We start from the raw sequence: 14,957 nt of genomic DNA, 5'->3' as shown, positions 1-14,957 counted from the left end.
GAAGACATTTCTTGATCTGATGAGAAGAGCCTGTGATTTTGTAAAATGGGATGGTCATAAGCTAAATCAAAATCAATTGTTGAAGGAGAGGTTTGTTGAAACACCTTTCCACATGATTTTGATTTGACAAAATTATTTAAGTTAATCCCCATGATTAAACAATTAAATTTAAGTGCTTTGATTTAATTGTACTAATGTGTTTGTTCAATGTTGAGTAAGTTAAGTAATAAGAACATGAACTAAAAATCTATAAGAGAAAGTCAAGACGAAGTCAGCAGATGCAAGAAGCTGAGTAAAATGCAACTCAGCTTAAGCGAAAGAAATGTCTTCTTCAGAAAAGCTTGAAGGCGAAGCCGCCGAGTCAAGCTGAGTAGTCGTCAGGTCAGCATCAATGATCCGTCAACTTGAAAGACAAGGTCTGAGCAAAATTTAGAAGACTCAAAAATCTGTCAGAAGGACCTTTTCGAGAAGCATAGACCATCTGATAATTACTAGAAGACAAACCTGGCGTAAGAAGACAAACCTGGCAAACCTGGCTTCTGACGAAAACAGAAGACATGATTGGCCTGCAGCACTGAGTGCTGACCAAGTGATAACAAATGAAGACCGTTTCCCCACAATGGCTATGTCGGGATTCAAATCATTGGCACCTCAAAGATCACTATAAAAAGGCCAATTCATCACTTAGATCAAATACAAGAACATAAGACAGACAAGCAAATCTTCATCAAGTCAATTCACTTGCAAAATCCAAAATAGAATCTGTCTGAAAAGAAAAAGCAAGCTCTTACACCAACAAATCTTGTATCATTTGTAAAAGGTTAGAGAAGTTGAGTACTCGGTTATAGTACTCAGTGGTAGAGAGAAGCTGAGTACTCGATTATAGTACTCAGTGGTAGATAGGATTGAGTAGAGGAATAGAGGACGGTACTCTTGCATACTCAGTTGCTATTGTAAAAGGTTTGTGTTATACCTTTAAAGAGCTCAGTAGAGGATTGAAAAAGCTCGGAAGGATTCCGAGGACTAGACGTAGGCGGAGAGGCCGAACCACGATAAGTCTGCTGAGTAACTTCTAACCCTTTCTCTTGATATATATATGTATGTTTTGCTTTCTTAACATTACTCAGTAAAATAATCTGTACACGCTGAAGCTGAGTAATCTGAATGCTGAGTTGGAAACTAACTTAGTCAGTGTCTGTCTAAAGCTGTCTCACACCACACTCAGCTGTGTTGACCTAAAACTTAGTTAAAACATTAAATCTTAAACTAAGTCAGCATTAATTAATAAAAAGTTGAAATATTTCCTAACCCCCCTGGAACTAACTCTACAACGTTACACGGGACCAACAAGGTTAAGTTTGGTTCATCAGCCGAAGGAGTCCAAAAACGACAGGAGCATGGACAAGGATAAAAAATTCTAAGGAGTAATCAGATCAAAATTATGCTCCCCTAAATGCTCATTGAAAAGAAATTCTCTATTAGGTGGAGTCAAATAGACAACACATCCAATATTCCCCAAAGTTGAAAGAATCAGGCTGAAGGCACAATGACTTATATTGCTAGTTCCATAAAAGTGAAGGGTATGCCACTGAAGACTGTATGCAGCTAGCAACCGAGCTGAATAAGATAGTTGAGGTAGGAAAATTAGACAAATTCCTTCAAAACTCCATCAAGCCTAGAGAACCTAAAGATAAACATCATGCTAAGAGAGCCCCTAAAGGAGTGATAAATGTAATTATGGGAGGCCTGAAAAAGGTCATTCAGTAAAGAGGAGGAGAGTTCATAAAGATCGAGAGCGAATTTCTGAGTCAAGATCTGAATTCTCTTTCAGAAGTTTTCCCTGAAAGGCACATAACGATGCTTTGGTTATTGAGACCTTGCTTGAAGAATACAAAGTCTGAAGGGTCTTTATAAACATATGAAGTTCAACGAACATTATCACTCGTAAGGCATATGAGGCATTACGTCTTAATCTAGAGAAACTAATTCCTACTATGTTGCCTCTAGTAGGGATATCAGGACATTGCCCTTCCTAGGCAGCACACAAATAAGAATTCAATTAGAGATTACACTTTCAAATGGAACACAATGGCTGAATTTCTGGTAATTGACTCTATTTTGCCATATAATGTAATAATTGGGCAACAACTTTTGTCTGAGTCACCAGGTGCTTTATCCATTCACCATTTGGCATGTCAAATACTAATAAGAGGTGGCATAACAATAGCCCAAGGTAACCAAATTATAGCCTATGAGACTTATATCACATCTCTGAATATGGAGTTGTTGTAAGATGTTGTTGAAGAGGAAAGAGAATAGGCAAAACCAGTTGGTAAGTTAGAAACAATATGGCTAGCCAGAGGGAAATCCGTCCAGATTTCTATGGAAATCCCAGAGCAACCTAAAGCAAATGTAATGGCAACTTTAAAAACCAATTTTATACATTTGCCTGATTCCTCGAAGATTTAACATGGGTATCCCCTAATCTCATGAAGCATTCTTTAAACGTCAACCCGGATGTCACTCCAAACATTCAGAAGAAGCGACATCATGGAGTTGAAAAACAAAAAGTCATTCAAGCTGAAGAAAAAAAGCTTTTGGACTGTCACCATATTAAAGAGGTTATGTATGCAAAGTGGATTGCTAATGTTGTTCTAGTAAAGAAGTCTAATGGAAAATGGCGTATGTGTGTTGACTTGACTGATTTAAACAAATCATGTCCTAAAGATTCGTACTCATTGTCGTGTATTGATATGTTGATAGACTCAATTGCTGGATACGCAATTTATTTGCTCTTGGATGGTGCAGCTGGATATCACCAAATTCCAATGGATCCAGAAATATCTTGTGAACATGCTTCAGAACGGATAAAGGTACATACGGATAATAATGTTATGCCATTTAGACTAAAGAATGCATGAGTTATATACTAGAGTCTGGTAAACAAGATATTCAAAGATGTCATCGGTGATAAATTTGAAATTTATGCAAATGATATGATTGTTAAAAGTCGAACGGTAGAAGAGCATGCAACTGATTTGGCCACCATCTTTGCTGCTTTACAAGAGCACAATCTTAAGCTGAATCCTGAGAAATGCACGTTCAGCGTATCTTCACGAAAATTTCTAGGATTCATGATTTCTCAAAGGGGCATCGAAGCAAATCCAGATAAAATTCAAGTCATCATCAACATGGAACCTCCAAAAAAGCTGAATGATGTTCAGAAGCTGAATGGAAAAACTAATGCTTTGGGACGCTTCATCTCATGTTCGGCCAAAAGGTGTATGTCATTCTATAAAAGCCTAAAGGGTGCCAAGAACTTCGACTGGATGGCAGAATGCCAAATGTCCTTTGACCAGTTAAAGCTTTTTCTAGCTTCACCTCCCTTGCTCAGCAGACCTCCACTTGGAGAAACTCTATATTTATATATAAGTGTAGCAAAGGATTCAATGGACATTGTATTAGTTCAGAAGAAGGAACATAGCAATTCCTAGTTTATTATGTTACCATGGTCTTAAGAGATACTGGAATTAGGCACCCGAAGCTAGAAAAATTGGCATTTGAGGTGGTTACCACTACATAGAAGTTACGACATTACTTTCAAAGCCACTCAATCGTGGTTAGAACAGACTTGCCTTTGAGGAAAATATTGCAAATGCCTGAAACTTCAGGTAAATTAGTAGAATGGGCTCTGAAGTTAATAAAGTTTGATATTCAATACGAGCCCCAAAAGGATTTTAAGGCACAAGCATTATCTGATTTTCTAGTGGAAGTTTCGGAAGAAGATAGCAAGCTGCCAAAAGTCTCAAAAAAAAATGAGAAATATTTGTAGATGGGAGTTCGAACAAAGGTGATGCTGGAATCAGAGTCTTTGTACAAGGCCCGCATGGTTGCAGCCACTTTAGACTTTATCGCATCTAATAGTGTGGTCGAATATGATGTCTTATTGTAGGGTCTTCGGATCCTCAATATAATTAAGCTAGACAAAGCAATTATGAAGAGTGACTCCATGCTTGTAGTCTGCCAACTCATAGAGAATTACGAGGCTAGAGATGAGATCATGAAGAAATATTTGTTTAATTGTGAGACATTTGTTCCAAGAGGGAAAGGTAGATGGACGAAATTTGGAGGTTCAAAGACTTTCTAAAGAAGAAAATGATGAAGCATATCACCTAGCAAAGCTAGCATCAATTCCTAATGGGTCTCGCCTCTACTCATACCAAACTGAAAGAATTTCCACTGCAAGCATTAACCGTGAGGAAGTATTGGTACTTAAGTATCTTACTAACTTAAGCATTAGAGATGAGACGTCGGATTCCGATCCTTTCTTAACTGTTTCATGTTGATTTAGATTATCGAAAATAGATTAGAAAGTAGATTAGAAAGTGTAATTCATAATTGGAGACATCATTTGGTGAAAATTATAAACAGAAAAAATAAATTAATATTTACTACACGTGGTCAAAGAGTAAACAACAAACAGAACCGTTCACTAAACTAATTTTGAAAATTACTTATTTCTATCATTTTGAAAAGTTTTATGTTTTTTTTATAGTGGATTGCTATTCGTCGCCCCTATTTTCCTTACCGTCACCTCCTGTTTGACATTTTTGCCCTTTTCATTTTTCATTCAAAAAAATGAAATTCTCTCAATCCCGAAGAACAAAACGAAGAAAAATCATGCCTCCAAAACAATGAAAAATACTTGAACATCTAAGTTTCATATTAACCAATAATCTGAAATTTAACGAATTTAACTTGAAACGAACTTTTTTTTTCGTTGAATTTACTCTAAACGGGTAGCCCATACGGTCCGGTCCATGGACCGACCGTATGAACTACCAGTTTTGCCTAGGCAAAATCGGGTAGCCTACCCCTTTTTACCTAGGCCAAAATCGGGTAGCCTACCCGTTTTGCCTAGGTAAAAAGGGGTAGGCTACCCGATTTTGCCTAGGCAAAACTGGTAGGCTACCCGTTTTCCTTTAGAAAAACGGATTTATTTTTTTTAATTATAATAAATATTAAAAATTAATTGGACGCCTCAATACGTATTTTTTATTTCCAATTTATCTATACGTTTTTCTATCCAATCAATACATAATTTATCAATAATTGAATTTACGTTCTAAAAGATAAATAAATATAAATTAACAAATAAAAATTAATTACACGCGTTATTATGTATTTTTTATTTCCAATCAATAATTTATATATACGTTTTTTCTATCCAGTCAATACATAATTTACGTATAATTAAATTTACGTTCTAAAAGGTAAATAAATATAATTTACCAAATAAAAATTAATTGGACACTTCAATACCGTATTTTTTATTTCCAATCAATAATTTATCTTTAATTTTTAATATTTATTATAATTAAAAAAAATCCGTTTTTCTAAAGGAAAACGGGTAGCCTACTAGTTTTGCCTAGGCAAAATCGGATAGCCTACCCCTTTTTACCTAGGCAAAACGGGTAGGCTATCCGATTTTGCTAGGCAAAATCGGGTGGCCTACCCGATTTTGCCTAGGTAAAACTGGTAGTTCATACGGTCGGTCCATGGACCGGACCGTATGGGCTACTCGTTTAGAGTAAATTCAACGAAAAAAAAGTTCGTTTCAAGTTAAATTCGTTAAATTTCAGATTATTGGTTAATACGAAACTTAGATGTTCAAGTATTTTTCATTGTTTTGGAGGCATGATTTTTCTTCGTTTTGTTCTTCGGGATTGAGAGAATTTCATTTTTTTGAATGAAAAATGAAAAGGGCAAAAATGTCAAACAGGAGGCGACGGTAAGAAAAATAGGGGCGACGAATAACAATCCACGTATATTATTATTTTGGCTAATTTCAACTACTTTCACTCCATATATGCTAAAAAAATTCTAATCAAGTTGAAAATATCTTTTAGAAAAAACAAAACAAAAAAAAAAAGAAAACATTGAAAAGATCAATTGTTTTAATGAGGTAATTTATTCAAGAAAACCATCCATGAAGCAACAGCATTGGTATGCAAAACTTTATTAATTTAAGACTTCTGCTCTTATCAAAGTTTGGAATCAAATTTAATTCTTAATAGAATAATACTTACCCATAAAAGAATCCTTTTTTCTTCTACACTATACTTTAATTCAAACAAATAAACTTTATGATATCATAAAACAGAGAACAGCAGAGGCTCTTCGTCAGGTGACTGAGCTCTGTGACTCTGTCTCACTACTATACTAGTACCACCACAACCAAATAAAGAAGATCACGTGCCACAGCCACTCATTCACATTTCGTCTATTCCTGTTCCACGGGAGACTTCATTTAACACCTTATCCAAACACACCCTTTCACGCTGTTAAACGCATCCTATAGCGAACAAAACGACCGAAATTTCCCTAAGCAGGAAATATGCTGCACCAGAGTGCTTTTTCATAATGGGTTCTGGTCACTTTTCTCTTTTAATCTTCCATTTAAGTGCTCAACGTTTACCTCCATGGGTTTTACGCTTTCTTCTTCTGCCATTGTTCGTTTCTTGGGTTTAACTTCTCTTTATTAGCTTCTTCTGCTACTTTCTTTCTATATTTGGCTTCCCAGGTGCTCGACGAAATGCCTGAACCATGCTGTCTTTTACTAACGCGCCAATCCATTTCTTCTTGTTGCCTAATTCGTTTACCGATATGATACCCCATATGTTTCCCTGTGCTCCTTTTGATGGAAACTCGAGGAGGAGGAAGAAGGACCGGCTTTTGTCTTTGCATTTTGTTGCTGTCAGGGAGTCTTGTTCTTTTGACGTGAAAAACAGGAGCTATAGGGATTTCTATTGGAGCTGTTCGGGGTTTGTTCGGAGGTGTAAAAAGGGCTGGGAAACTGAGGGAAATTTTGCACTGGAGGAGGATATTTTGGAGTTCATGAAATACTCGGAGAATCCTCAGTCGTTTCCTAGCAAGAAACAGTTAATCGATGCTGGAAGGATGGATCTTGTTGAGGCAATTTTGGAACAAGGAGGATGGCTAGCTTCAGGTTGGGACTTAGATGATAATGTAAACCAGGAAGTTGGAGCTCATTATAATGGTGACATCGATTTTAGTTTGATGAGAGATGGAGAATGGAAGAATGCGGTGACTGAACAGAGGGCTGACGAGAGCGATGAAGAACGGAGCCATGAACCTTCTTTCTCTCATTTTGGTTCATATCCTGCAGCTTCCTCCTCTGGTAGATCATTGTGAGGCTTCTAATTTTTTGGTTAACTTTTTAATTTTGTGGATAAACAGTTAAATGTTTATGCTTGCGTCAGGAGAAAAGCGTTGAACATGAAGGTAAAAAAATCAAGAAAACGTCTAATCTGTGGTGATTGGCCTAGAATAAATTATGATTATGATTTCCACAGACGAATAGGTGCCTTCATTGTTTTTTTGTTTGTTTGTTACTGTTTCTTGATTCGGCTACTCCCTCCATGTTGGGGATAAATAGCCTAAAGAAAGGGATTATATTTCTTGGAATTAAGGGTATTATAGCAGTTTGTGAAGCCTAATTATGCCCCTACATGGATGCCACGAGGGGTTCTAAAGGGCTCAATTTTGTCATAAACAGATGCAATAGAATGACATTTTGAAAATTTTATCTCATAGTTATTCAGCAGTTTTATCATTTCATGGTATGAATGCATAAGCAACTTACATAAATAAGGAAAATATACAAATTGGTGACTCAACTCACTTTCACTATCGAATTCCTTTTAAATTTGAATCCTGTTAGATTTCATTTTCTTATTGATTTTTTAACGCATTCAGAGAAACATCTGTCGAAGATTCTGGTATTGAGGGCATACTGAGTCGACTGGAGAAAGAGAGAGACAAAGAAATTTCTCATGTCCAAAATAATGATCTTAGACGTGACTGGCTGACTAAAAGCTCAAAGAATGGGGTAAGTTGGCTTTTTTTAGTATGAAATACCATTTGTTTTTTACTTCCATTTTTGCTAGGTTGTATATTTCTTTAAACTTGTAGATCAGACATTGCATGCACAGGATCCTAATAGTTGTTGCTAGTTGCTATTTGTCTCCTCGTTTTCCATTATCCTAATGGCATTATGTGCGGTCAATGTTAGAAAGGGTCTCACTGTTGACTGGCTGTAATCACATTAAATATCTAGGTATTGGATTGTCAATTGAGATCTTAGAACAGAAAACAAAATTATGGGTATCATATTCATCTCTTCCACCCTCTCCAGAATAAATAGGTGAACTTTTAATAACATATGCCACTTAAGTACAAGAAGGAGGTTGTTATATACATGTCCGTTTGTTTGGCAAACTTTGATAGTTACCTTGTGGTTAGTATACATAGGCAGAAAATCTGTTTTTGTCTGCATACCCCTTTTCAGTAGTGTTTCTTATTCAGTATTAAGGATATTACGGTAAGAAAGAATTATTTAGAACTTAGATAAGAATGTATATACATGGACATTCTAATGTGGAAGTGATTGAACAGTAGTTGGATCTTTGCTGTAAACCTAACTTGCATTCTCTCTCTTTGTTACGTTGAAAAAGACAGTTGTTGACCTAGAAAGAAATAATGAACCTAATAATGGAAAAATCAGTGATAAGTTCAGTCATGGAAGATCTCCATCCAACATTGATGGTTTCAGTCATTCACTTAAGCCAGATGCATGGAGAATCTGGAGTGCTGAGAGGGCAGGTTTTTCAGAAATTAAAGTTGAAGGTATTCTCTCGGATTCCCTTGCTTGGCTTAAAAGGCTTTAAATTCTGGATATCCTAATCTTTGCTGTTGCATGTAATGTACAGCTGATGAAATATTCTCTAAAGGACCTATAATAAGAGGTGAGAAACATGCTTTTGGAGATGAAATACTTAAAAGAAAGGGGGAATATTCTGTATCTTTAAACAGAAGGAAGGATACTTCTTCTCCTGAAAGGATTAAAAGCAATCAAATACAAAGTCGCCTTCAGCACTTGGAGTCAGAGCTTTCCTCCATACTCGACGTGTTAAAATCAAAAGCTGATGAAAATGTGCAAAAGAAAGTATGTACCTGCTCTCTATCTCCTATCTGCAAATTAATTTTTCAGCTTAGTATCTTGTGGTAACCTTTTCTAATTCCTTTCGAGGAATGAAAAAAGAAGAAAACGGAGTCATGGTTGTGACCTCATTGTCGTGAAACTTGAATTGTCTGGAAGATTCTAAAACATGAATAGTACAAATATGTTCTGCTCCAAGTTCCTGGTGGTGTTAAATTGTGATATAGCTAATAATCTTTTGTGCTGTAATCTACATGTGAATTTTATCCAGCATTTCCTCGTCTCTAACTTACTAAACACTACCATGCCTTAGCACAGGCTGAAAGGAAAAGTTGATTCAGAAAAGAAATTGATGTATAATAATCATGTGACTCGTGTATATTATTTTCTTCCTTTAAATTTTTACTCTCATTCTTATCCCATAAAAGGTCAAGGAGTTAAAAAAATATAAAATGGCACAACAAATTATTGGATCCACTATGATCATAACTTTGTTACTCTATTTCTTAAGGAAATTAATGTGTATGAAGTTTCATTTCATATGTGAATAGTCTTAAGCTTTTTTCTTTGTGCATATAGTCTTTCTAGAGAGCTTTATTCTAGAATAACTATAACTTTATCATGTTCTAATCTTGCTTAATTCTTCATTAGGTACATGAAAGCTCTTCTGATGAATTGCTTATGCTTTCTGATGCTTGGGAGTTCCAAGAAAATGACATGTTGAATGCTCGGCATAAATTACGGTCGATTCGAGCAAAGCTAGCAGTATTGGAAGGAAAAATGGCTCTTGCAATAATGTAGGAATAATCCTATTAATCTAATAGCAGATAACTTCTAATTTGCTCTTCCACTTATAATGCCATTTTTGTATTTCAACAGTGATGCACAGAAGATAATGGAAGAGAAACAGAAAAGAATTGATAATGCTCGGAGAGCATTACAACTCCTTCGTACTGCCTGCATAGTATGGCCTAATTCAGCCTCAGAGGTTCTGTTAGCTGGATCATTTGATGGATGGTCCACCAAGGTTTGATCCCATCTCTAAATTATTTAATTGGTTTTTAACAGTAACGATGCCCTGAATGAAGTGTTAAGAAGTCTTGAGCCATGAAATATATTGATATTAGCACCTCCTCCTTTTGCTTTGAAGATGTTATATGCTGTTACTTTGGGTTCTAATATTTAGCTGCAAAAAAGAGTTGGTACAAAGAAGTGTTGGATTCTGGGGCCATGGCACAGTTTGAGGAAAAATCATGTTGTATGACTTGGGTACTGCTCATCTGGATGGAGGGTTATTGATTTGAATAGACTAGCAAATATCTACTATTATAGTTTTACTTTGAGATTGGTTTTCAGATGGTTTGGTTAGTTTTTAGAGTTGCAAACAACACTTGGGGAATATGGAAAAGAAGTTGGTGTTCACGTGTATTAAGAAAACATGTTCCCAAGTAGGTAGAAGATGATTGCCTGAGCATGGCAGAATTATGACATTAAGTAGGGAGGGTTAAATTTTCTTGATTTTGAATAGAAGGATGGCCCCAGTTCGTCTGGGTTTTGACCTCAGAACATCCAACTTGTATTTTTCAAGAGAAAATTCAGGTGAGTTTTTCTATAACATAGTCAAAAACCTCCCAATTTTAAAATGTATGTATAGGAAGAATACTCAAATTCTCAAAGTTCAAACATATATAAATCTAGGTCTGTATTGCACTGCTACTGTCAATTTGGGCTATTGTGGGATAACTGATGAGTGGTATATAGAATGTTGCCCCAAACTCAGGTGGAAAGCGATGACTATAGAGTGTATTGGTTGTAGATCAGAAGAGAAAATCAGTCTGGCCACTCTATTTTAAATCCTCATATTGATGTTTGATAGATTCACACATTGACCAACCTAAATTTGCACTGAATGGTAGAAGAATAAAAGAAGCCTGCCGTAGGAACTTTCATTATTTTCATTTTTACTTGCAAGTTGTTTATAAAGTTCAGATTACTTTCACCTCTCTTGCCACTTTCTCTTATCAGCATAATCTGATGCATTTTTATTGCATCAGAGCCAGAAAAATAGAGATAGAACTATGCAATTATCTCATACCTGTTTGCTTGAATGTGTTTTTCGAACTTCCTTTCATGTGTCTAGCTTGACAACTGATTAAATGCCTCTGTTGCTACATTGTAGAGAAAGATGCAAAAGTCAAGTACGGGAATTTTCTCCTTGTGCATGAAATTGTATCCAGGCAGATATGAGGTAAGATCATATTAGTGAAGTTGATTGCGATGTATTTGTTTATCAGGATTTTTGGATGCGAACATGACTGCATTTTACGTTATGGGTACAGATCAAGTTCATTGTTGATGGCGAATGGAGGATCGATCCCCTACGCCCTGTCGTTCGCAACAATGGATATGAGAATAACCTACTCATTATCACATAACAGTTAGGTATGCAGTGGAGAATGTAAGATACATGTATCTTCCGAAACTTAGAGGAATGAAATGCTTGTAGCAAGCAACATTCAGCTTTCCCTTGTAAACAGTAATTGATCATTCTTTTATTTAGAGAGGATTAGGATACATAGAAAAATTGTCATACGTATTAGCTTTTAGTTTTCTGTTGTAAAACATCAATTTGTATAAATGAATTTCATTTAGTTAATTTTGTTTTTGCAATGTGTAATGTCATTTACCCTGATTATAGCATGTTAAAGCTTGCAGCTTGATACGAGTTTTCAGGTGTCACTATCTTTCAGCCAATTGTTCTTAATTAAGAATGTTTCAAGCAAATAATGCCAATTTTGTAACTGGTAGAAGCATGAGTAGTCAGAGAGGTGAAAAAGAAAGATGCAGAAACACATGTTCACAATGATACCAAAATAATATCCATATATTACGCATACAAAATAATAACAGTTCCATTCCATTACATGTAGAGCTTTGGAGTTGTACAAAGGGTGGTTCACATCTCAAAATTCCATGAACTCTCTGCAGTTAACTTCGGCATGCGAAGCCCCTCAGCCAAATTGACAGAAGCTAAAATCTGGTAGACAGATAGGAAGTAACATAAAATCAGAGCATGAATCACAAGTATAAATAGAATAATTTCAATATCATATTAGATTGAATAATGTATAACATATCATATATGCATCAGCTAGAATATGTAGCAACTCAACTTTCTTAAGTCACAGGTGCATATGAGAAGTAAAAAGATTAATACTAGAAATCATGAAATATCTCTGGACAGATCAACTAAATTTTGACAATTTGACTTAATTATACAATACTCTATAACCGTAATAAGCTTCCCTTAGGCAACAGAACAATCTACTGTTTTTTTTCATTAGGTCCGATTAAGCGGTTCAAAGTGTTTAGACACCCTTTAGATGTCTCGAACTTAAGATCTTTAGCTTAAGCACTTAAATCAACCTTAATTAGTAACAAAACTATCTACCTTAAATACCAGTGATCCTCCTATGATTGTATTAGCAATTTATCCTACTTAACGGATCAAACTTGTCCCACAAATCTCATGCCCGAAACGTTCGTCAATGCAGCATCTAGGAATAAAAGAGGTTTTTGGATGTGAAAATGCACATTAGTGGTATATGAAAACGTTTACATGGTAATCAAAGTAATGACCATACAGCAAAAGGCCATGCATATTGCATTTACAAATTTAATATCAGTGTCCCATACTAGAAACCTAAGAGACTCCATGATAGATATTGATGCTTACTTAAACACTTAAAAGTGCCTGCTTTAAAAAAAAACACTTAAAAATGCCTTGAGAGAATCCAATTATGAGAAGATAGAGAGGAATCAGTCTTTCATGCTTTAGTGGATTCTCGATGTGTTACAGATATTTGGAGTCAATTTCCCCATCTGGTGCAAGCCACAAATGAAGTAGATTTTCGTTGTTGGCTGAGGAAAAGCTTCTAATTGTTGACAGCAGAGAATATGGGAATGTTGATTTATTTGTACTGCAACATTTGGAATTCCAGAAATGATTTCATCTAGAATGGTAGGAGACATCAAAGTCGTCAAGTTGCTTCTTATGCTATGAAACTCTATGACCACGTGGAAAGCTGCAAATGTGAATCATCCCATCGATGAAAATGCTCAACCAGTTTCTGCAGATTCTTCATAGAATGCCCCGCCAGTTGGTTGGATAAAATATAACTTTGAAGCTGCATTAATCCCGTCAACTGGTGTTCCAAGCTATGGAGGTGTTGCAAGAGATCATGAAGGGAGTTTTATTGTTGCAGTTTCGGGTCCCATGGGTGTTTTGCCGTCTCCGCTTTTGGCAGAAGCTAGTTCGTGCAGAGAAGTCTTAAGTTGGATCAAAGACAAAGGATGGAATAGGGGGATAGAGGAAGGAGAAAATCAGACAATCATCAAGGCTATGCAAAAAGAAGTTAATGAGGATGTTTCTTCTTTCGGGCTAATGGTGGTAGATTGTATGGCTCTGAAATATGCAGTGAATCCCATAAAGTTTTCTTTCGCCGAGAAGATTATTTAATTTAGCTGCTCATAAATTAGCTCCATCTTTTCTTCAAATGGAGTTGATGTATCCTCCTGTTTCTGATTAATGAATCTCAATACTTCTTTCAAAAAAAAAACAAGCCCTAATGATGACTGCAATTGGTTGCACAAGTATACCACAAATCATTCTACTTCCTAAACACAAAATGACATCTAAACGTTATACTAGTTAACCATTAGCACAACCAATTTTTCCATTAGTCAAACAACCAATGTCTAGATTTTGGGAGCAACTAGAACAAAAGCCAAATTTCAAAAACTTAGTATTCTAATTTCAAGGCAGAACTTTCTCACAGCTACATAGTTATGTTCCATTGGATTCCCAGTCAATAAATGAAAAATGCGAATGAAATCAGAACAATAAAAGAAAATATTGGCATACCTTAATTCCTCCCTCTTGATTTAGCAATGACTTCCATGACCACTCCACACCCAAATTCTTGCTCACAGTCTCATAAGAAACTCTAATAACATCACTATCAAACCTATGCGACACAGCCAAGTCCCACGCATTCTTCTCAAAGTCATACCCTGGCTCTACTGCGGTTATTCCTCTGTACACATAACTATACTTGAGCTTACAATTTCTGGAACCCAATTTATAGCTAGCAGAGACCTTGTTAGCATGGTCGAGTACAAGAGTCCCGTCCAAAACCGTCCGATTATCCTTTCTAGAGTGACTGTAAGTCCAATTTAACTGTTTCTCCAACACATTCACTTTATTCATAAATTGAAATCGTACATCCTGCACCCAACGAACCCATTGTAAAATCTTCTTTGTTTCAAGGAACAAACAAAGCATAAGCTGTAAGGTAACGGAACCTGATTAGGGACGTCGTAGTCAACTATGAAGAAGCCGGGTTTGTCGAGTGAGAGAGAGAAACTATCGACGTCGACGGTGGAACCATTTCCGAAGACGGCGTTGCCAATAACTGCTCGGAGCTTGACATCTCCGGCGTTGGCGGTTATATTTGCGGTGACTCCTTTGTTCCCTCTAACAGAGACCGCGCTTCTAATCATTTTGTTGGGTACAAGTGAAGTGAAGTGAAGTAAAGTGAAGAGAATCCTTTCCCTCCTTAATGATAGGGTTTTTCCATGGTTTGTCTTCAGTTTTCTTAACCCTTATAATTCAATTTCTTAACTGATATTTTCAGCCATTATAATTCAAATTGTAACAAATTGGGCATATATAGTTCAATTTCAAATTTTGAATATTGTATTCGTCCGAGTGATTTCAATTTTTCACATTTTCAAAATTAAAGCTAAATGCAACAGCTTATCTATATAAATCATCTACTTTTTTTTTTTTTTTGAAACATATAAATCATCTACTTAAATCAATAACAAATAAATACAAATTTGGATCTGAATTTTTTTATGAAATTCTCCCTCC

The 14,957-nt window shown here is 35.9% G+C and overlaps 2 protein-coding genes across 2 annotated transcripts; one reads left to right on the top strand and one right to left on the bottom strand.

The window, feature by feature from the left end:
* Positions 1-6,168: 6,168 nt before the first annotated feature.
* LOC136218079 (protein PTST homolog 2, chloroplastic) lies at positions 6,169-11,678 on the top strand. The gene is made up of 8 exons (XM_066004825.1): positions 6,169-7,211; positions 7,780-7,912; positions 8,538-8,709; positions 8,793-9,028; positions 9,674-9,819; positions 9,902-10,049; positions 11,202-11,270; positions 11,362-11,678. Exons 1-8 carry the CDS (start codon positions 6,607-6,609, stop codon positions 11,455-11,457), a joined length of 1,605 nt encoding a protein of 534 aa, XP_065860897.1. The 5' UTR covers positions 6,169-6,606; the 3' UTR covers positions 11,458-11,678.
* A 161-nt stretch (positions 11,679-11,839) lies between these two features.
* On the bottom strand, positions 11,840-14,711 carry LOC136218078 (outer envelope pore protein 24A, chloroplastic-like). Its single transcript, XM_066004824.1, has 3 exons — positions 14,387-14,711; positions 13,947-14,309; positions 11,840-12,059 (listed from the first exon to the last, which is right to left on the bottom strand). The coding sequence occupies exons 1-3, from the start codon at positions 14,582-14,584 to the stop codon at positions 11,979-11,981; spliced, it is 642 nt and encodes a 213-aa protein (XP_065860896.1). The 5' UTR covers positions 14,585-14,711; the 3' UTR covers positions 11,840-11,978.
* Between the last annotated feature and the right edge of the window lie 246 nt (positions 14,712-14,957).

Source organism: Euphorbia lathyris, chromosome 2 (genome assembly GCF_963576675.1).
Source record: "Euphorbia lathyris chromosome 2, ddEupLath1.1, whole genome shotgun sequence".
Classification (NCBI taxonomy): Eukaryota; Viridiplantae; Streptophyta; class Magnoliopsida; order Malpighiales; family Euphorbiaceae; genus Euphorbia; species Euphorbia lathyris.
Note: the sequence above shows the minus strand (reverse complement) of the source record. Positions and strands in the feature narration are given on the sequence as shown.

Coding starts and splice junctions, on each gene's coding strand:
- LOC136218079 (XM_066004825.1), top strand. CDS start 6,607: ATGCTGTCTTTTACTAACGCGCCAATCCATTTCTTCTTGTTGCCTAAT. Junction 7,913..8,537: donor CTAAAAGCTCAAAGAATGGG/GTAAGTTGGCTT, acceptor ACGTTGAAAAAG/ACAGTTGTTGACCTAGAAAG. Junction 9,029..9,673: donor ATGAAAATGTGCAAAAGAAA/GTATGTACCTGC, acceptor ATTCTTCATTAG/GTACATGAAAGCTCTTCTGA.
- LOC136218078 (XM_066004824.1), bottom strand. CDS start 14,584: ATGATTAGAAGCGCGGTCTCTGTTAGAGGGAACAAAGGAGTCACCGCA. Junction 14,310..14,386: donor ACTACGACGTCCCTAATCAG/GTTCCGTTACCT, acceptor CGTTGGGTGCAG/GATGTACGATTTCAATTTAT. Junction 12,060..13,946: donor ATCAAGAGGGAGGAATTAAG/GTATGCCAATAT, acceptor TCTGTCTACCAG/ATTTTAGCTTCTGTCAATTT.